Source organism: Pipra filicauda, unplaced genomic scaffold, assembly GCF_003945595.2.
Source record: "Pipra filicauda isolate LSUMZ 115617 unplaced genomic scaffold, ASM394559v2 scaffold17_size4572894_pilon, whole genome shotgun sequence".
Taxonomy (NCBI): Eukaryota; Metazoa; Chordata; class Aves; order Passeriformes; family Pipridae; genus Pipra; species Pipra filicauda.
The window spans coordinates 2,317,355-2,338,440 of record NW_024104287.1 but is presented as its reverse complement, the minus strand read 5'-3'; the positions used below and the strand labels follow the sequence as shown (position 1 = coordinate 2,338,440).

Sequence of the window (21,086 nt, the reverse complement as noted above, 5' to 3'; positions counted from 1 at the left end):
AGTTTTACCAAATTATCCCTGCAGATGTGCAGTTGAATTTAACCAAATCAAAAAACTTTTGACTTCTTGTTAAGAAATATCCTTTATTCAAACTTGAAAAAATAAGTGGGGAAAGGACTATGTTTCCAAGTCTGTGTTTACAAATCTAAATAGATGATTTGATTTTTCTCAAATGGCCAGGATGCAGAAAATTTAGAAATTTAGTTTAATTATGTTGGAATATCATTCCGTGGCTTTGAGTGACTCAGAATGGAGTAAAACCTAGCAGATAAATTTAAAACATCATTTATTTATAAACTAGAAATGTGTCCAAATAAATTTTTGTCTGTCAGATATTTAACAGTGACAATGCAGTTTTGATTTACATTCCTTTTTGCTGAATATGGTAGCTTAACTGCATTATATAGTCTTAAAGCAAATGTTTTATATAAAGCTAAACTGGGTGGTTTTGGGCAAACATTAGTTTTGCCTTGACTTACATGCAGAAATGTTTCCCACTTAAAGGAAAGTGGTTGAAGGAATCTGGATTAGGTAATTTAGGCTGAACTGTTGAAAGTGAAGTTGCTTGCTTAGGCATTGATCCAGTCAAAACTTGTGCACATTTTTAACTTTCTGCAGTCTGCATAGCCTGTGAGACCTCTACTGACATGGATAAAGTAGCAAACATGCAACATCATTCCCAAATTGGACGTATGTATCCTACCCTCACATGTGCTTGAATTAAAAGTGCATTTAAGTGTGCTTGCAAATAGAAGATCTGTGACTCCTCAGAGAGTACCTGATCTCACCAGAATGCTCAGCTGATGGTCAGAAATGAGATTTCCTTTCTTGTCTATGCTTATGCTTGGGGGGGGCAAAAAAAAAAAAAAAAAAGGAACGTTTTGTTGCTTTTAACATGAGCTTCATTGGATTGGTTTGTCTCACTAGTGCAGTCGTGACGCAGTGTTGTGTTTTATCAGTGCCCACCCCCAGCAGAATTCTTTGCTTAAGAGGAGGCAGATTTTCACCTACTGAATAAGACTCTGGACTCGCATTGATGCTTCTCGGTGTTGTCTTGTGTACTCTCCTGTGCCGGAGTGAATTTTATGCCCGGACTGCCTGGTGTAAGTTATAGCCCTCTTTCTACCCTCTGGAAATTTGCATGTTCAGATGTGACTGTGCTGAATGATAGGATGTCTATTTTAGACTTCAACCTGTATTTACAATCAGGAGGGAAGGTTGCTGGAAGAACTTAGCTCCTTTTCTTTTGAAACAGCTTTTAAATACTGGGTGAGTTTTAAAGATTTCTCTGCATGGTTTTCTTTTGTAAAGCATGTTTTTTGTAACCATGAACTCTTCTTTTCTCTGAATGAATCTTGAAAATCTGTACTGTCGAATCATATAAACTACTTGCTTATAAGAAAGACTTCATTCAGTTACTGAAGGATCAAATTGTGCTTTAATTAGAGAAAAAAATATTTATCTGCAAATGCATGGTAACTTGTTGATACTTTACCTATCTTACTTGTCTGTAGAACTGCTCTTTAGTGTCTGCTGTCTTGTCTTTTTAGTGAATGTTTTCAGCAACAAATCTCATACTAAATATTTTATATGCATTTTTGACCTTTCAGTGGTGGGAACAAAGGTTGATAGGGACTAAGAAAAGAAAGCATCCTCTGAAAGTTTTGGGAACTGACAGTGACAGTCCCTCGACAGTGTTAAAGTGGATGTGAATCCTTGGAAAGCTATCAACTTCAGTCTTGTTTCCATATCAAGTAGTAGTGTGAAGTATGCTTAAACACATTGTGAATGTGTTAAAATAGGAACTGATTGATACAAAACCTGCTTCTGCAGATATGATAATTGATTTTTTTAATAGTAAGTCGAAAGTGCTTTTTGTGTACTGAAGCATTAAACTTGCATAATGCTTGGCCTTGTGACAAGTCTGTGCATGTAATTTAGAGCCATATAGGGATGTTCTTAGTCTTGAACCACTTGAATTAATACCACCTTTCTTATCATGAATGTAGCATTGGTAATTTAAATTAAGTAATTTGTGAGCCTTGTGGCCCGAGCATGAACTGGAAATGATAAAGACTACTGATATGAACAATGTTAGTAGCTTTGGTTATAAATCATGTTTGGTTTCTAAGCAGTGCTGTGTTTAGTACCAATAGACTGGAATGCTAGATCTGGTCTGAGTTTATATACAGCCTGACAGATCGGTTTTACATAAAGAACAACATACAGAAATGAGAGAGGTATGGACTAACCTCCTAGAAGCTGCTGTCTGGTAAGCATTTTAGACAGACTTTTCAGCCACTGGTAACTGGAAGTGAACCTGCCTGTCAGTATAAATTCAGTGCCACTGTTGATCATGAAACGTCTGCTGTGTTGAACACGACAGGGGAAAAGAAATTATCCTCCCTTGTCTGTCTTGCCATAATGCAGAGTGGAGTAGTTGTAAGAGTTGTCTTGAGAAATGCTGCACTAGCTGCTGTCTTTTGATTTTTCCTCATACTTGGACAACAACAAATCAGTTAAAAGTGGGACCTTGCAGAATCTCTGTCCTGTCCAGAGCAGAGGAAAATTTTCAGCTGCAGCGTGGGGCAACTTCTGAGAGTAGAAGAGCTGCATACAGCATGATTTATATATGGTGTGAGCTGCATACCTTTCAATGTTTCACAAGAGCAGTAGGTTTCTTCCCCAATTTTCTGCAAAGAGAAGATTAAAAGATATTTATGGGATCTCTGTTTGTTTCCTTTATGTCATACAGTTGGATTGCTGGTGGGTAACGCACTCTGATTGCTTCCCAAGACTTTGAACTTAGTCCAGAGCTTTTATTTATCCATTCATCCCTGCTGTTGGATACTTCTGCAGTCTCTTTAGCAGCAATTTGTTTAGTAGACTGCCTCCCTCCCAAAAAAAAAACCCCAGTCATCTTTGGTTTGCAAATTTAGTATTACTTTTTTCACTAAAATCTTGTGTAGTCTCAGAAGTGTACCATGAACAGCTTCCAGAACAGCTGTCTTAGTAAATGTCCATCTATAAACATGTCCTAAAATGATCTTGTGATTACCATGAGATCCTAACTTTTTCCTGAGGATTCACTTGTCATTGTGCATGAATCAAGGTGCTTCGTTACCTAGGTTTTTTTCTCATCTCTCCCTTAGGGAAGAAATAGCATTCTGTGTTGACAGAGTTATAACAAGCTGTTTAGTTAGCAACAAAATACAGTCCGAGGGGGGTGTCTGGATCATCTGCCAGCAAGGCAGAGGGACGTGCTTAGCATTTCCAAAAATCAAATTTTTCTCACTGAGATGCAAGTTCTGTAAGTTTCTAAGTCCTCTTAAAAAGCTTTCACTCAGACCTCCTAGGTATGGTACGCTGATTATGGATCATAAGAAAACTCTATTAGCTAAAAGTCTTGCATTAATGCAGAATTAGCTTCTTACAACTTGAAATGTCATCTTCCTTCACATTTCCCTTCCTTCTAATAGCCATGAGAGATGCACGCTCCAGCCTCAAATCCTGCAGCTCTCCAGTCCTAACACAGTTCCTCTGCCCTGCTAATGCCCAAGTGTGAATTTGCAGCACAGCCACTGCAGAACAGGCTAGGCTGGGTCTGGAAGAGTTATCCAAAGCCTAAATAGGAAAACAAACTTTTCCACCCAGAGTCTGCTGCTGTAGCATAGTGCGCCTGACTGCAGAGGGGGTATTGGTCCCACAGATAAACAGAAGGGTTTCCCATCATCTAGCGGGTCAGGTTGAATTGCATTTGCGCTACATAAGGGCACATCGATGAAATATAAATGAGCACAGGAGGGAAAGAGGCTAATGACTTCCAGGTGTCACACATAGAGCAGATCATCTGCCATTCCCTACTGGTGAAAATCCCATGGTGATTTTTCCATCCCAGTTTCTTTTTCATCCCAATAACAACATGAAATACCACAGGCTCTTCGGTTAGATTAGGTGATGAGGGGCATAGCTCAGCATGTCTGAGCATGCCAGATGTATTTTGAGCTTTAGAAAGAAGCATGGTACAAGATTTAGTCTGTATTTAGTTACTGGCCTACTTTGCAGGATATTTTGCATTTCTGAAAACTTTCTCAGAGATGTGCCTTTTTTCGTTCTGTTTCTTTCTTTATAAGCATTTAAAATCTCTTACCGTTTTTTAAGTTTGAAAGTAGTAACACCTAGCCATTCAAAGGCAGCCCACATATTAGTTTATAAATGTGTGTTAATTCCTCTTTTCCTTTTGATTTTCATCTTCTTAAAAACAAGACTCGTCTGTTGCTGTGCTCTGTTCCTTGTATCAATGCCATGGACATCAAGTTGAGCCTCCCAAGTTTTGGAGGAAGCTCTGTTTTGAACCATCACCTTGATAAAATGACAGGAGAGGTGACTTCTTTCTTAAGACATCCTTTTCTCTCGAGGCCATATATCCCATTTTGCAGGAAGGGTGCTTATGTAGCTGCCTCTCTGAGCTGTTTGCCAAAAGCCCCACTGACTTTTGGATACCCTTTGGCCTTCATGAGGCATTTTAGGAGCACACATACACTCACTTGAAGTCTTAATTTCTTTGGGACCATCTGGAGGATTTCTCTCTACCCTTTCCCAGGGAATCTAATAAAGGCAACCTTGTGACTTAGTGGTTTATTTTGGAAGCTCCAGGAACTTGCTGTGGCTGGAGGAGCCAGATTTGACAAACATTGTCCCATGAACTCTGTTGCGGTGGAGGAATGTCACAATCCCCCTGCTCTTCCTTATCCCAGAAATTGGGTCACCACAGTAAATTGGTAGGTTGATTGATAAGTACAGAAAAGACAGATCTCTATTGGGAATATGGGTGTACTTTCATCTTGCTTGTCCAAAGGGAATGGGTCTCATATAATCACAGAGCCTGTGGATGCATGCATGGATCTCAGTCAGCTTTGCCCATTTTCAGGAGAAGAAACTGGGGCACTGAGGCTAACTTGGCAAAGGTACTGTGTAAATCCACGCAGGGTGGAAAATTTAATCATTAATCTCCAGGATCAAGAAAGGACCCTACTCCAGAACTTCATCTCCTAGCAAAAGTCTGATGTACATAATAGAATTTTTTTGATGAATGCGTTTAGTGGGGTTTTGTCTTCCTTCACGGGCAAACAAGTGCTGACTATAATTGTTTCTTCCAAATATCTTTAGCCTTTTCTGTCTCTGTCAAGTCATTTTCCACTCAATGGGCTGAGTGCTCATGAATTATAAAAAGGCAACAAGTCTTCAAACAGCAAACGTGCTTTGGTGCTTTGTTTTCTCATGTTATCTCATAGTATAAAAATCCTTATACAAATGTTTTTAGCCGTTAAGACCTTCTGAAATGTTATTTTAGAGTGTAAGGCATTCAAGGATTTATGTCTGCTCCATGTCTGGAAAAGACTGGAGCAACAGTTGTTCAGCCAGTTTGGAGCCTGGAAAAAGAAACAGGGACATCTTTTCTGCTGAATATGTATAGGTGGAGAAAGCATCAATCCTTGACATCAGTTTAAGAGTTTTTTTAGGAAACACGCATAAATGTGGTATTTTCCTGTTTGTTGTTTTCAAGTATCCAGCATCTCAGGAATATGCAGAATCTCTTTTAATTTTTAATTTTGCCATTATTTCAGAGGACCCTTACTCTTCACTACCGCAGGACCTATATTGCATTTGGGTCATCAAAAGAAATTAAGCATGATCTTGAAACTCTACATGTGGGAATACTGCATGAAATTAAAGCAACTGTGAGGAAACTGAGCAAGCAGGAGGTGGGCTCAGGGCTTTTAATCTGATATCCTCTGATCTCTAGAGGTGCTTCTTAAAACGTGTGGAGTTGTCTGATGCATATTTGCATTGATTTAACCCCTTGCCACGCGATGTCTGTGGTGGCTGTGAAGAGAATTAGCCCTTGGAGGAGACAGGTGGTTTGGGAAAATTTGCTTCTAGCTTTTGACCATCTTGATGTCACTGTGGGCCTTATCACTCTGTTTAACAGTCTTTTGGATGGTGAAGGTTTTATTTTTTAAATTCCCTTTCTCTTTGTCAATTTTTTGGTTTGAAAGAGCTCACTCTTTTATCAGATTAGACTAATTCAAAATACGGTCATAAATCTGAAGCTATCAAAAAGAAATACTAAAAGGTATCTTTGACAATGGTTTGAATATAATAACAGTAATCGATAAGTATCTGTAGGAAAGAGCAGAGAGCTCAATGTTTTAGTTGCGCTTTTTTTATAGACTTCTCTAAACCAGTAGGGATACATGGAAATATTGAAATTACTGTGCTGTTTCAGTGACTAAAAAGCTGTAACAAAACGGTGTTCTTACTGCATGGGATGTGATAACAGCAACAGATTAATGCTCTTCAGAGTATTTTCAGTGGTGTTTCCTAGACAGACATATATATAAAATAATTTTTCAAAGGAGTGCATCCATGGCTCCATCTGATAAAATGTTGAGAGCTCTGCTGAGATCAGTGAAGCTAGGTGATATATATCAGCTGGGACTCAGGCTGTATGGTATGTCTTATATTCACTGGGTACAAAAAGCCAAGAAGAATCCTCCTGCCAGAAAGAGGGCTTATTGCTCTGCTCAGTAAATGAAGCACAAACAAAACTCCCAAACTTTCTAAATCCTTTTAAATTGCTCAAAAGATTTTCTTGGTCAGTGATATTGCAAGAAACATATTGCTTTGGAGGTGACCTAATTTGAATCTTTTCTGAATTGCTTTATGATTAGAGCAGTCACATGCTGAGGTAGGACCCCATTAGTGGGTTTAAGTCATCTGTTTACTTCTGAAAACGCGCATTGTTATGGGCTCTGCTGAGTATTCTTTTTTTTTTTTTTTAATTTTCTTTTCTTTTTCTTTTTTCTTTTTCTTTTTTTTTCTCTGTTGCAGGACAGAACATCGCAGTTGTACCGGTTTGGGAGCAAAATATGGAATGTGTTTCACTGCTGACCGAAGGCAGCCAAATGAACAGTATTTATAGTAGTTTGAAAATCAGCAGTTAGCAGTTTCTTCACATTCTAACACTACCCAGCACTTTCCAGAGAGAACTCATTGTTTACAAGAAATCTGCTTTCCAAATCCGTTGCGGTGCCCTCCAGCCTTGACTATTAACTATTTGCAAAGGGGAAGCTAATCTACGGTTTGGGGAAAGATGGCAATGGATGAGTACCTGTGGATGGTCATTGTGGGGTTTATCATTGCTTTTATTTTAGCTTTTTCGGTTGGTGCAAATGATGTTGCAAATTCTTTCGGCACGGCTGTGGGCTCTGGTGTTGTTACTTTACGCCAGGCTTGCATTTTGGCTTCAGTTTTTGAAACCACTGGCTCAGTATTACTGGGAGCAAAAGTAGGAGAAACAATTCGGAAAGGTATCATTGATGTTAACCTGTACAACGAGTCTGTCCCACTGCTGATGGCAGGAGAAGTGAGTGCGATGGTTGGTAAGTAACACTTTTCCTATTCCAAGTAACATTTGTTGTGTATTTGTCATCCTGTTTGTTGTGAACATTGTTAATTAAGTCTTCCCATCTTCTGGATCTGCACATCTGGTATTGTATGAATGCAGGGGCCTGTACTCCTATTTAAGTCTCCTATGTTTTTTAAATGCTTCTAATAATTTACATTTTTCAGTGATTCATAACTAATAGACAAAAAGAAATGTTTTACGCAATGGATCCTATCTATGTATAGGATACTGAAAAAAATTATTTTGGAGATTTTTATGATGGTAAATGGAAAATTGGAAAGCATAGCATTTGTGTCTGTACAGAAGATTCTACAGAAACAGCAGTTTGCAGTGAGTATGTACAAGAAGGAGTTGTTTTGAAAAAAATTACAGAAAATCCAAACACATTTGCTTAAACTGATTGCTTAACTGAGTGATTGCAATTAGTTGTACACTTCACTCTTGCTCATGACAAAACTAAGGGAGCAGTAAAGATAAGTAATCACACATTTAAGGTCTCTTTAATGGCAAAACTAAGGGAGCAGTAAAGATAAGTAATCACACATTTAAGGTCTCTTTAATTTTTCTGACCCAAACCGACAGCAGGTTACCGTACTTTAGAGTCTGTTCCCCTACTTTTCGTGGTAGTTAACTAAATCTCAGTTTAGAACAAATAGCATATTCTGAGGTAAGTAACATTAAGCCACAGTATTTACTCTTTGTTTGTATGCAAGAGGCTTTGTGAGCTTTTAGAGAGCTCCCTCAAGGAGCAAACCTGCTTTTAAAGGTCAGGAGGCAGCAGGAAGGAAACCCTTTCACTGTGGGAGAGGCAACCCAGGCAAGGGGCCAGCCCTTCCATCCCACCACCACTTTCTTAGTCTGACAGGTTCGTGGCATCCCATGACAGGGTGGCGTGATTTATACAAGCATCGCAGCACCCTCTGTTTGAAAGGGTTGTTCCACTTAAAAATATTCTTCCTTAAACCTACTTAAACCTGATCTAAATATTATTTCCACCTACCCCTCTAACCTCCTCACAGTTTTTAGGCAGGACCTGCACATGAGATAGGTGAATCTGTGCAGAGGTCTACTGCATGTGATTATTTTCCTGTTTCTTAGGGGAAACTTTAGCGCTTTTTAAATTATTTTTTATTTTAATGGATCAAAATGGACATTGAGTGACAGTTTCTGGAGTTGTCAGAGGTGATTTTGTGTGCTTGACTGTGGGGAGGTAGTTCCCTTAGTTCTTTGGCTGCTCCTGAACCTCCTGAAAGTTGGCCACCTTCCCTTGCCCAAGGGGAAGAGGGGTTGGTTAGTGAGAAATCACTGCTGGGACTGCAGCCACTTCCCTAGATGGTCCTTCTGGGACACTGCCACCTTAAACCACATCGAGTGCTCTTGGGCACCCCCCATCAGTTCCTCTTTCCTGATATCTTGCAAGGTCAGCTGCAGGTTCCTGGTCTGTCCCTTGGGTTGTAGGGTGTTTTTTTATTACAGAATCACAGAATATTCTGAGTTGGAAGGGACCCACAAGGATCATCAAATCCAACTCTTTAAGTGAATGGCCCATATGGGGATCAAACCCACAACCTTCGCATTATTAGCAACATGCTCTAACCATCTGAGCTAATCTCAGACTTCCACTTGCATCATTTAGCCCTCTTCTTACTGAGATAGCTCACTGTCTGAAATGTGACTTGCACATTCTTGATACTCATGATTCCCATTGATGGAAGGGTCCTTCTTCTTTTCTGTATCTATTTCTGGCATCCTGATCCTGGCAGGGCAAAGGTTTAAGTCTCAGATACCCCCTGCAGAGGCAACTGGTCAGAAGCTCAAAGAAAACAACTTATTTGCATGCGTATTTACATAAGCCTGTGTGAACTTCATGACCAGTTGCATTCCCTTCCTCCAGTAAAGGCATTAAGAAGAAATTCCACATTTTAAATCTCAGAATTAATCACAAGTTGCAAAATGCAGATTTCAATTTTTTTTCCCCTCAAATCCATTTCCAGCTCTTCTCTGGATGTATGATATTTTTTCTGTGTTTTCTCTGAGCCTTCTTAGATGTTTTCTTTTCCTCTTTCTGTTTTTGCTCTGCATTTTCACCCATCCTGTTCTCTCATGCCTCATGATCATGTTTTTGCGAATGGATTTAGCTTCTGAATTTCAATGAAGCTTAAATGAGTCAACAGTCTGGGAGAGACCAAAAGTCACCGTATCCTCTTTCCAGATGTTGATGGAAGATCCTTTGATGCTTGCAGCAAACAGCAGATGGTCATTTTCAGGGCAACCTTCTCTCCTAAGAGAGAAGGATGCAGGGAACAATGGGATTAAAATTTTAAAATGTAGCATTTTGTAATAATTCATAGCATATTAAAATGTTGTTTATTAGGCAGATCAGAAGTTAGGGACTGTTGCTTTTGGGAGTAAATTGTAGTGCTTCCTTAGCATTAACTAATTGTCAGGTTATTGTCAGGATTTGTCTGGGTGTTGTTGTAGTGGTCCTGGTGTGAGCAGAAGTCAGCAGCTGGTACGACTGAGGAGATGCCACCAACAGAGAGGACATCCCAGCCAGGATTAGCAAAGCAAAGTACTAATCTAGTCTTGCAGGTGATGTGGTGTTTGATGGGGGATTATGGCTGGCACACAGCACTGGAGCCTCAGGAGAATGGATGTGGTGCCTTCAGCACCAGGGGAGCATGAAACACACACTGGGCCAAAAGCTGGTGCTGGCAACTCTTGGTCAGGGCAGTCTGCAGCCAGCCCTCTCTCTTTAGGGGGTATTAGAGGAAAGGGTGTGCAGCCATGGTGTCAGCAGGCATGAAGAGTCTGAATTTGGGACTCTGTGACAGGTCTAGTGAACCTCCTGCTTCCTAGGTTAGTTTTGCAAAGGTAAAAACTGGAAACATACATTTTATGTTAAAGAATAGTTAAAGCTTTGGTGTAGGTAGTTAAGGCACTACAAACACTGGAGGAAAGTCCTGCTCTGGCTTGATTTGTATTTTCTTCTGTTCCTTAATATGCTTCCTTAAACTTGTTTAGATCATGCATTGTCCTTTTCAGACCATCCACTTTTCCTCTTGCTCTCACGTTTGTTTTCAATTGAGCAACCTAATCTAGCAGAAGGTGCCCCTGTCCATGGCAGAGGGGTGGAACTGGATGATCTTTAAGGTCTCTTCCAACCCAAACCATTCTGTGATTCTATGATTCTGTTGAGTTGTTTAAACACGAAGAGTTCCATGATCCCTCTATTTGCCCACCAACAAAAAAACCCAGCCCTCACTACACATTTGCAGTGCAGCTGTGGCTTTGTTTGTTTCCCTTTTTTTTCAGACTGAGTATTTTGTAATTACATACCTATGGCTGGCCTATCTGTTTATTTGACTCCTTACAGATGTAACCATCTGACTTCTCTTTCACCTCACTTCCACTTGCTGGTATCTAAGTTCATGTCAAAGGTATCAAAGTGTATTTATTTTTATTTTAGTACAGGGGAAAATAAGCCAAAAAATTAAAGGGCAAGAGAAGTAACAGTTGTTTTGGGATAGTAACCCAGGAGAGATCAGTTTTACAAACTGGTTGACTTCCAAATGTAGCTGCATATGATACCAGCAAATCACCATTTGCAGATGTCTCTGTTTCAAGACCTTCAAACCAGCTTCTAGCGTTGGAATTGAGGATGGAGGCTGAAATTTTGGGTAACAGCCTATGTTCAGTGACCTTACTTTATCACCCGTGTCTGCTGCAGATCTGTTAAGAGAGGTGGCATGATCCAGAAAATTCAGGATCTCTCATGGCAGTCTGATTGCTGCCATTGGTGCCTCTTAACACATGAAGATTTAGTCTTAAGGCCATCAAGTCATAAGATGAAGAAGAGATCTAAGAATTTTCTAATATTAGGTGAGATCCACAGAATGCTCGTGTCACTGTCAAAATTATTTTGGTGTCCTGAGGTTAGTGCCACTGCAAGAGGAGTAGGAAACCTGGGTCCTTGCAAAGTGAAAGTGAGTTGAAGCATGGAGCTGCATGCTCAAGGGCTTGGTGGCCAAATGTGGTCTTATCTAACTACTGAAAGTAGTGCTTGGGGTACTTTTTTTTCTTCTCTGCACTCTTGACCACCATCCTTCCTGGACATCTGTAGGGACATCAGACATTGCATTACTTTATAGACCACTAACCACCATCTCTTAGTTATTTCCTTATGCCCAGGATATCTTTGGCTACTCCATGACTAAGACAAGACCTTTGTGCAGTTCTGAATTTCTCCAGTGCGACAGTGAACTGCAAATAAAGGCAGTTGAGAGAGTCCTTATTCCCTCCTCAGTCTGTTTTTCCTATAGAGGACTCTGAATGGCTGTGCATCGTTGAGAAGAGGCATAAAAACTCTCTGCCCCACAATTTGAGTCTTTCTCTGGTAGTATCCAAATTTAGGAGCATGGGTGGTTCACTAGTGAAATGGTGAATACCTTCTCACACTGATCATGTGGGGGCTTCCAGATCCAACTCTCAAGAATAAGGTTTTCTAAGCTTGATGCAGGCTGGGACCAGTTCGTGTATTTAATCAGACAGGCTGTAAATACTGAGAGCCTTCAAAAAAAAAAGGCAGAACTGTTGTGAAGTGTAAAGAGCTGCTAGTTATAAACAGTCATAAGTAAGATGTAGCATTCAAAGCTGCTATTAAACTGTCTTAGTATCTGCTTTTAGAGACAGAACAGGAACAAAACTCTCTTTAGAAGATCTCTGTTATGCATGTGGAGTGTAGGCAGCACTTCTAAAAGAATGTGGGTATGTGGCAAAGAATTTTCTGTATTACATTATTGTTGTTGTTTATACCATATGGTTGGGTTTTTTCTAGGTTCTGCTGTTTGGCAGCTAATTGCATCATTCTTGAAACTCCCAATATCAGGGACCCATTGCATTGTAGGTGCTACGATTGGATTTTCTCTGGTGGCAATTGGCACGCAGGGTGTCCAGTGGATGCAGCTTGTCAAGATTGGTAAGTGCTGTCTCCTTTATTGTGTGGCAGGATATGAAATAGTGTGTGCTGCCTGCAAAAAAACATTCCCAGAAATCTGCTTTGTGCTGATAGCAGTCCCTCGTTAACTTATTTTCCACCCCAGTTGTGTCATTCATAAGATGCACTGATGCCATGTTTATTAAGGGCTGCAGTGTGTCTGCAGTGGAGAAAGGCGTAAGACAAAAGTTGCACTTCCCCAGAGGTAAGCTGAGGACACATTGTCCCCTCAGAGACATGCTTCAAGGTGACATTCCTCCTCTTCTAATTCTTTTTGTGGCAGCTCATACTACCCTGTTCTTGCTCTCTAACAATGTGTATGCCATCATGTGAATGCCCACAGTCATGTTTCTCCACCCACCATCTTCAGGGAGGCAAAATCTGGGCATACAGCACATGTTTAACTCGCAACCTCCCATTGCCAAGATCAGTACATCCAAGCAGGGGTGTGATGGATTTTTTTGTTATTGTTTTGGAAGCCTTGTAACCCGAGGTGCAGCCTAAAGCCTGTATTAAAAGGATTTGATTCTGAAAACATGGTAATATATTTGAACTTTAGCAATGCATATATTCTTTTTAATTCTATTGAAAGTAAAAGAGAGTTTACAGTGATAGCAGAATCAATCTGTTCACCATGCTGCAAACAATAAAACACTCTGGACGAGATTTCCAGAGTGCTGCCCTAATCCAGTTTTATTGGAATCAGTGGGAGTTATGCCACCTACTTCAGTTAAATCAGTCCTGGACATTTGCAGTGCTGGCCTGCAAAAAATTTACACGCATTATACATTACAGTTGGTGCTTCTATGGCATTTTGGAAATTGAGACTTTTCCCCTGCGAGCAGCATAGCATCCTGCTAAATGCAGTTGCTTTCCACTCGCATGCAACACTTGTGGTTGTGGTGATTAGGAAATTACAGGGTTTGCTTGGTGTACTCTGATTCAAACTACAAGAAACTTTTATGATGAATTTGATTGCTAAACTTGCAAAATGGTCAGGAGATGCTTTGGCTGATGTTTCTAATGGTGCCTAGCATTACTTTGACTTTAATGAATGTCAGTGGACACTGAGTTGCACCAGTTGTAAGTAAACATACAGAACATTGATTCCAGTTGTACAAGAACTGTTTTAAATTTATTGCTCATTAACAACTTACTTAAGTATTATGCAAGAATAATGTTTATTTCAAGTTTCCTTCTTTCTTTTCTTCAACACAGTTGCCTCTTGGTTTATTTCCCCACTGTTATCTGGCTTAATGTCTGGAGTCCTCTTTGTGCTGATTAGATTCTTCATCTTAAACAAGGTAAAGAAATCTCCCTATTGTAATGAGTGCTTAGTATGAAGGTTGTATTCTAGCCTCCCATTTGAGTGCTGGCATTTCCAGAGTTGAAAGTTTGTGGCTTGCTTTTTGCACAGGAGACCAGTCATTTTTTTTAATAGCCATTTGAACTGTACTTGCTTTAAGCAGTTCTGAAAGCTCAGGGTAAGTAATTAGACAAGTATTTGAGGCTTAGAAGGTGCTATGTGATAATTAATATTGTATATTCTATTTAGCAGAAGATGGTACACTGAGATTGCTTCTGTATTAGTACAAGCTTGCTGGCATTAACTTAGCCTCACAATAGCTGTTCTGACTGTTATTCAAACCAAGCAGTTCTGTCTTGGAGATACTCTAATTGGCATTTTATAGTTGTGAAATTTTAAGCTTTGGTTTTCCAGCACATCAGACAGGAGATGGGCATCTGCATATTTTGTGGATTCTCAAGAAACCTGAATTAGTGGGGTTTTAGGGACCTGATAACATCAGTCCATGTACCTCCAGTGCAAAAGATGCCACCCAGCATGAACTGGAAATCAGAACACTTTTATCTGCTTTTTCCATTTCTCTCACACCATTCAGCTTGCTAAAACGGGGAAGTGTAGCGCATGACAATGACCTAAAATAAGGGGCACTATATTAGCAGTTATACAAGGAACTTAAATAGATGAGGGATTAATTCTTTTGCTATAAATAGCGCCACCTGTAACCTCAGCTTCATCATTCTTTATTTCTGATCTAAATAAATGTCAGTGATAAAAACAGGTGATAGATTTGATCAGACTCAGCTTTGAATGAAGAAGTACTCAAGTTGCATAAACAATAAGGAAAGGTTCCACTATGGCATTCAAAACCTAGCAACTTAAGAAATTAGTCATCAAAATACATGAACTCTGGTATTAAAGCCACATATTTAAGCATTCAAGAGGCAGAAAAAGTTCAAGTTAAGGACACTGAATTTCTATTGCCATCTGTGCCATTCACAAAGTAGTAAGATCTGTAGAGCTTCTGCCATAAGCAGGAAGCGACTTGTGTTGTTTGCATGCATAAAAAAAGAGCAACTTTCTAGCTGGCGAGTCCGTGGCCTGTTACAGGGCTTCATGCCCTTGTTGGGGGTGTCTGTGAATAGCAGCTGGCCCTGCAAATACAGCCCATGCTGCATCACGCTTTGGGACCGGGGCACAGCACAGGGCAGCTGCAGCCTTTTCTCAGCTCCCTTTTATAGCTCATGGCAGCAAGAAACAAAACCACATTAGCCAGCCCTCAGCTTCGCCAGGCTCTTTGCAAACACTCAGAGCCCCTCGAAAGGCCAAGGCAGTCTCCTCACAAAGGCTTTGTCCGTGGCTCACATGGTGCATTTCCGCTGCTTTCCTTGTGAGTGCTGAGGGCACGAGGCTGCTGCGGGCAGCAGGCACGGCAGCATGCTAAACACTGTGTGCTCGCTTTATGTGTGTTACCTGTTCCATGCAGCCGGACACTTACTATTTCAGAGATTTCTGTTAGCTGGTAGAAAGTGCCAGGCTGTCTCAGTCAAAACCGAGAGGTTAGAAGTAAGGTTTAGAGATGAATGCATTGCACCGATGCTTGTAGCCTTGCCCCAAAACATCAAAGCCCTCTCCTTCTTAGCACCCTTCAGTCATGCTGAGTGAAAGGGGTTCCTCTCTTGGAGACAAAAATGGATAAGGACACAGTTGCAGAAAGAAATCTGCCACCAGGTTGCTCAGCAGGTCTGCAGCCAACCTGAAAGTACAACCCATCTCCCTGGTTCCCTTTAACACTGTCAAGCTTCCCCAGAAGCACTGACTCGGGAGCACATGTTTTCCTCATGGTGGTTCATGCTGACATTAATCCGGTGTGAAATCCAACTAATGTTTCCTTTTTCTCCTTGATTTCTATGCAGGAAGACCCTGTGCCCAACGGTCTCCGTGCACTTCCAGTGTTTTATGCTGCTACCATAGCTATTAACGTGTTTTCCATCATGTACACAGGGGCACCAGGTGAGTGAGCCATCCACAGGAGGAGGCACGGGAGGGAGGCTTCCCACAGTGCATAAGGATGCTCTGCCAGTGTGCTGTCAGGTAGCCATCAGCACACAGAGTTATCTCCTATCCTAGGAGTTAACAAGGGCAAGACTAAATCATTCACCTCCCCACATGCTTCTGTTTGTGCAGTGTTTTTGTGACACCCTTGTGTTCACTGTGGTTAGTGGGGAAGAGTACAGCTACAAAAAACCCTCCTCTTTAAAGGAAGGGAAATTACCGAGCTGCCAGCTTTGGCTTCGTGAATCTGAGTACTTGTTGAGCTCTCAGAGGTGTTCTAGATATGTGCATCAAGGAGAGAAGGTTCAGAGCAGGGCATAAGGGGGTAGGCTGTTTGCACTCAGCATAACGCTGTCGCTCCATTGACATCAGCAGAGTCACTGTTCTGGTAGGTCTGGCACGGAGACTGTTATTTAAATTTAGTTAACTTCCCTTTAATGATAAGAAACCCAAGCCTGTTTCTGAAGCCTGTTTCTGCATTAAATGTATCTTCTTTCTTTGGTGTTGTGTTTTCATTGCAACTCAGTAGAAGAAAATGAAGTTGAAGGACTTAATTTATATTTTTTTATATTTATATATTTTATGTGCACTTAAATGTTTGTGTTTATTCATATTTTTATTTATACTTGAATTAATATTTTTATATTATTTGAAGTTATATATTTTATGTTTATATTTGTATATTTATATTCACATGTTTTATGGCTATGTATTTGCATTTATATTTTTATAGTTAACTTTACTTAAGCAGAGTACATTTAAACATGGACTTGTAGCAAAAGAGTTCAGAAAAAAAATGTTCAGTGATCTCAACTACTTTGTTGAAGACTGGTCATTAAATGTTGTCTTTAGATTAGATTATTGCCCAGTACCATGAACGAGCAAGCAGTTGAAGACAGACCCCTGAACGTGGCCCTTAATTCAGACAGTAGGCTTAGAAAGTGACCTTTTTTGAATGAAAATTTGTTTTCTCTAAAACCTGACACGCTAGAGGCACTAGATAAGTGCAGTTGGTAGACTCTTCTCCATAGCATAGCATTACTGAAATTAATAAAAAGACATTCCCAATGTGAGGGTAACATAACTATTCCTTTTTCTTAAGTCTAATTGGCTATATATACAGAAGTTTCACAGTAAATCAACTGTATAACCAATTTTTCTTCATTAGTTGTACTGCAGAAGTAGGTCAGGCACTTTGCAGTGACTCATTAAGCAAAATAAATAAAATAAGAATCTTAATGTCCCTTCTGTTTCAGCTTAGCAGTCTCTAAAGTGTGTGAATAAAAAGGTGGAACTCCGTTTTTGATACTCGGGAAATACATATTTACTCTCCAAGGCCTCTCTCCTGGCAACATTTGCTCCCAAGGATGAATTAATCACATAGGTTTCAAGATAGGCAATGTATATATGGGTTTGAAAGATCATAGTCCAAGCTCTTTCTTCATTAAGGGTTGGATCGCTTCATTGAACAAGTGCAAGGAGCTCTGTTGGGGGAATACTTGCAGGAACATGAGTTGTTGACAGGGCTGTGCATTGCAGGACTGAAACCTCAGCTCTTGAGTGCGGCATTAAGCTAATATCCTAAGCAAATAATGGCTTAGATTAAGCTAAGCATTAGGCTTTATTGACCAGTGCAAAGGTCAGGTAAATATTTACCCTAAGGGGCAACACGGTTTAACATGCATTAATGTATAAAATCACTGCAAACCTGTCTTAGCAGCCCTGATATGGGGGTCTTACCTTTGTCTTATTTGGAAATAAGGCCACAGTGGAGTAACAGAAAATTGGAAGACTAAACCTGCAAATGTTTCCATGTCAACTAGACCTTTAAATACTGTGGTAATGGTCATGTTAAAAGTCACCAGCTCATTCATGTTGGTTTTGAATACATTGTGAACACTGGCTTTTCTGCAATAAATCGCTCTTCCACTGGCTGGGATAATTAAGTCATGTTAATTTATGATTTTCTTAGGTTTTGTTTCTTTGTCTTCACAGTACTGGGACTGATACTGCCAATGTGGGCCATTGCTCTAATATCAATTGGCGTGTCCTTAGTATTTGCTGTCTTAGTCTGGATTTTTGTGTGTCCCTGGATGAAGAGAAAAATAGAAAGTAAGTAGTTGTTTGATGAAGTGTGAATGATGTAAAATTATGTAAAATTACATTTCAGAGGTGGAATTGCCCTTAAGAGGTCAAGTCCAGTCCTTGAGAGGACCTAGTCCAGTCCTTACCCACGGGGAAGATGTGCTTAAACTATTCCTCGTGTATTTTTGTAATCTGCTTAAAAATCTGCAGTGGTAGAAATTCAAAACCTTGTTAGGCAATCCATTGCAGTGCTCACTTCTTCTAGAGTCTAAACAGAAACAGGACAATAAAACCTGGAATATAATCTGGTTAATATTTTAGTAAGGAAATGTTAAAGAGGAAAAACCTGGCAGAATGATCATCTTTAAGTGACTTCTTTAACTTTACAGTAAGTGGAGCTGATCACAGCTTTTAGCTTTATAGTCTTTTGCTTGTTTGCTTTGCTACTTTCAAGAAATGCAGTGTTTAAAATGCAGTTTCAGATTTCACTAATAGATGAACAGCTCAGTGTTTTACTTCAGTTGTCTACTTTGGTGAATTTTATAGGAAAAAACAAAGATGCTCTAGAATTTTCCCACATGAACTTAGTAAAGATAAGTATTAGAAATAAATAAAGAATGTGTATGAAATGCAGCCACGTTATTGTATCCACGTTAAACTATGCTGTTGATGCAAACAGTGAAAATGTAAGTAAAAAGTGGTATAGGTTGGGTTTAAAATGATGGTACTATTATTTCCTTAGGCCGGTTAAAGAAAGATGCTGCACTGTCAAGGATATCAGATGAAAGTCTTGATAAAATTCAAGATGAAGAAACACCAGTCTTTAAAGAGCTTCCTGGTGCCAAAGCATCTGATGAAAGCACGATTCCCCTTACTGGCTCAGTAACAGAAGCTGCTGGGGCATCAGATACTATTGCAAATGGAAACCATCCACGTGTACCGTATGGTAAGAAACTAATGCAACACAGAGGGTTTGTGTTTTTGTTGTTTCAGTGAGGTTTCTTAACTGCGAGTAGGTCTCTCTTGTAAATAGTAAGTTAGCGTTTGGGATTTCCATCTCTAATCCCTTTTCAGCACATGTTTGGAAGGATGCTCATTTATAAGAGTTGTTTTCTAGAGAGGACATAATTACATTTTCTTTGGCTGTATTTCAACTTTAGAAACAGCGGGGAAAAAAAATTACTTGCCTCTTTGTTTTACTTTGTATCCTTAATGGTGTTTCCATCCTTTCGAGCAGTGGAAAAATACAGAGAACACAGATTACTGATGTATGAAGGTTAAATTCAGCATAAAAATGATTAACATACTACAACAGGAGATGAAAAGATTTGGACTTCAGTTGACAAACCTATGACCATTTGGACCGTGTCCACTAGAAAAATCTCATGCATTGTTTTCTGAATATACATCTATAAGAAGTAGGCTTGTGTGCATAAAGCTCTTTTTGTTCTCCCTTGTGGTGGGATCACCCCCCTCCACTTAGCGGTCTGCTGACTTTGATATCACTTTGCTAACATCTACACAACTCTCTAATTTGGTTAATAAATGTCTAAAATATTCAACTGTTTCTTGCAAAATCAAATAAGTCATGACGTGGAGCCCTTTGAGTGTGTGCCTCCAGTTTATAAATAGGTAAACCAAATTCTGAACGTTGCGTAGTGGAAATTCGGGAAGTCAGGAAGCAAAAACGTTTCTTCAGAAGTATTACCTGTGATAGATTTTGATGTGTGTCCTACAGCGTATGCTAACATTAAATATATGCAGTGGGAACAATTATCAGCATGTTCAAAGAAATAAGATTTAGAAAATGTTGCAATAGCTGAAGAAATACTTCTGCAGAACATCAACTTTTTGCTGTTTTATAAAATTATTTTTAAAAGCTATGTAAATGTCTCTTAGACATAAGTGATCTTCTATTCGGTATGAAATAGCAGTAACCCACCTTTCAGAAATCCTAATTATTCCTATTCAATACCTCAGAAAAAGTAGAGCTTGCTTTACAAGAAAGAAATTTTATGGAAATTATTTTTTCAGAGAACCTGAGCATTTAACCATCAAGTATCACGTTCTTATAGCTGATCCTAAGTGACTTGCTGCAGGTCATACAGCATGTCTGGGGAGACACAACACTGGAACAAACCTCATTTTGCACAGCATATGTGAGACTTTATTTTGCAGTGAATTGAATCTTGGCTTATTCGCTGCATGTAGTGGAAATTGGTCTCCTTTGTCCTGTATTCTCAGATGGCAGCCGCATTATTTTCTTGTGAAGTTGGAGGAACGAGGCTCTTGTATTGCATTTTGTATAAATAAAAATTCTGAATCTGTGCCTTTTTAGGAAGGGCATTTTCGGTGACGCACACCTCGGTGAAATCACCTGTTTCCAATGGCACCTTCAGCTTCGATGGCCATGTGAGGAGCGATGGCCACGTTTATCACACTGTGCACAAGGACTCAGGTTTATACAAAGACTTGCTCCACAAAATACACCTTGACAGGGCCAATGACGAAAGGCCCACTCCAGAAAATAACTACAAACTGTTACGACGCAACAACAGTTATACTTGTTACACTGCTGCTATTTGTGGCATGCCCGTGCATTCCTCCTTTAAGGCAGCAGATACGTCAACTCCAGAGGACAGTGAAAAGTTAGTGGGAGACACTGTTTCCTACTCCAAGAAGCGAGTCCGCTACGACAGCTACTCCAGCTATTGCAACGCAGTGGCTGAGGCAGAGATCGAGGCGGAGGAAGGTGGGGTGGAAATGAAGTTGGCCTCTGAACTTGCAGAACCTAACCGGCCCCCGGTTGATCCTGTGGAAGAGGATAAGGAAGAGAAAGACACATCTCAGGTCCATCTACTTTTCCACTTCCTCCAGATCTTAACAGCCTGCTTTGGATCCTTTGCCCATGGAGGTAATGATGTCAGGTAAGAGGATGAGATCTCTGCAGTTTTAAGGTTTAAATACTTGGAGCAAGGTTTGCCAGCTTGGCTGGTTGGAAAGCGCATTCATGTCTGCAGGTAGATGATCATCAGGGCTCTATTTTGCAAAGTGTGTGGCATCGATGTCTCAGGTGCTTTCCAGGAGTTAGGCTGCCTAGTCCATGGTTCATTTTCTTCTCAAGGGTAAAATCTTTTTTATTTACTGCTAAATAATTGTTTAGTGATTAGTTTAAT

General features: G+C 40.0%; 1 protein-coding gene across 3 annotated transcripts in view; it reads left to right on the top strand.

The window, feature by feature from the left end:
* Positions 1–21,086, top strand: part of SLC20A2 (solute carrier family 20 member 2) — a 57,414-nt gene that overhangs the window by 17,328 nt on the left and 19,000 nt on the right. For 2 of the 3 annotated variants that reach the window (XM_039379867.1, XM_027721730.2), the window contains exons 2-8: positions 6,895–7,445; positions 12,309–12,449; positions 13,686–13,771; positions 15,687–15,783; positions 17,821–17,937; positions 18,653–18,856; positions 20,249–20,837. In XM_039379867.1, the coding sequence (XP_039235801.1) occupies positions 7,157–7,445; positions 12,309–12,449; positions 13,686–13,771; positions 15,687–15,783; positions 17,821–17,937; positions 18,653–18,856; positions 20,249–20,837 (1,523 nt within the window). In that variant the 5' untranslated portion in view covers positions 6,895–7,156. Of the gene's footprint in view, positions 1–910; positions 1,104–6,894; positions 7,446–12,308; positions 12,450–13,685; positions 13,772–15,686; positions 15,784–17,820; positions 17,938–18,652; positions 18,857–20,248; positions 20,838–21,086 lie in introns of those variants that run through there. The other variant, XM_027721728.2, reaches the window with a different exon arrangement.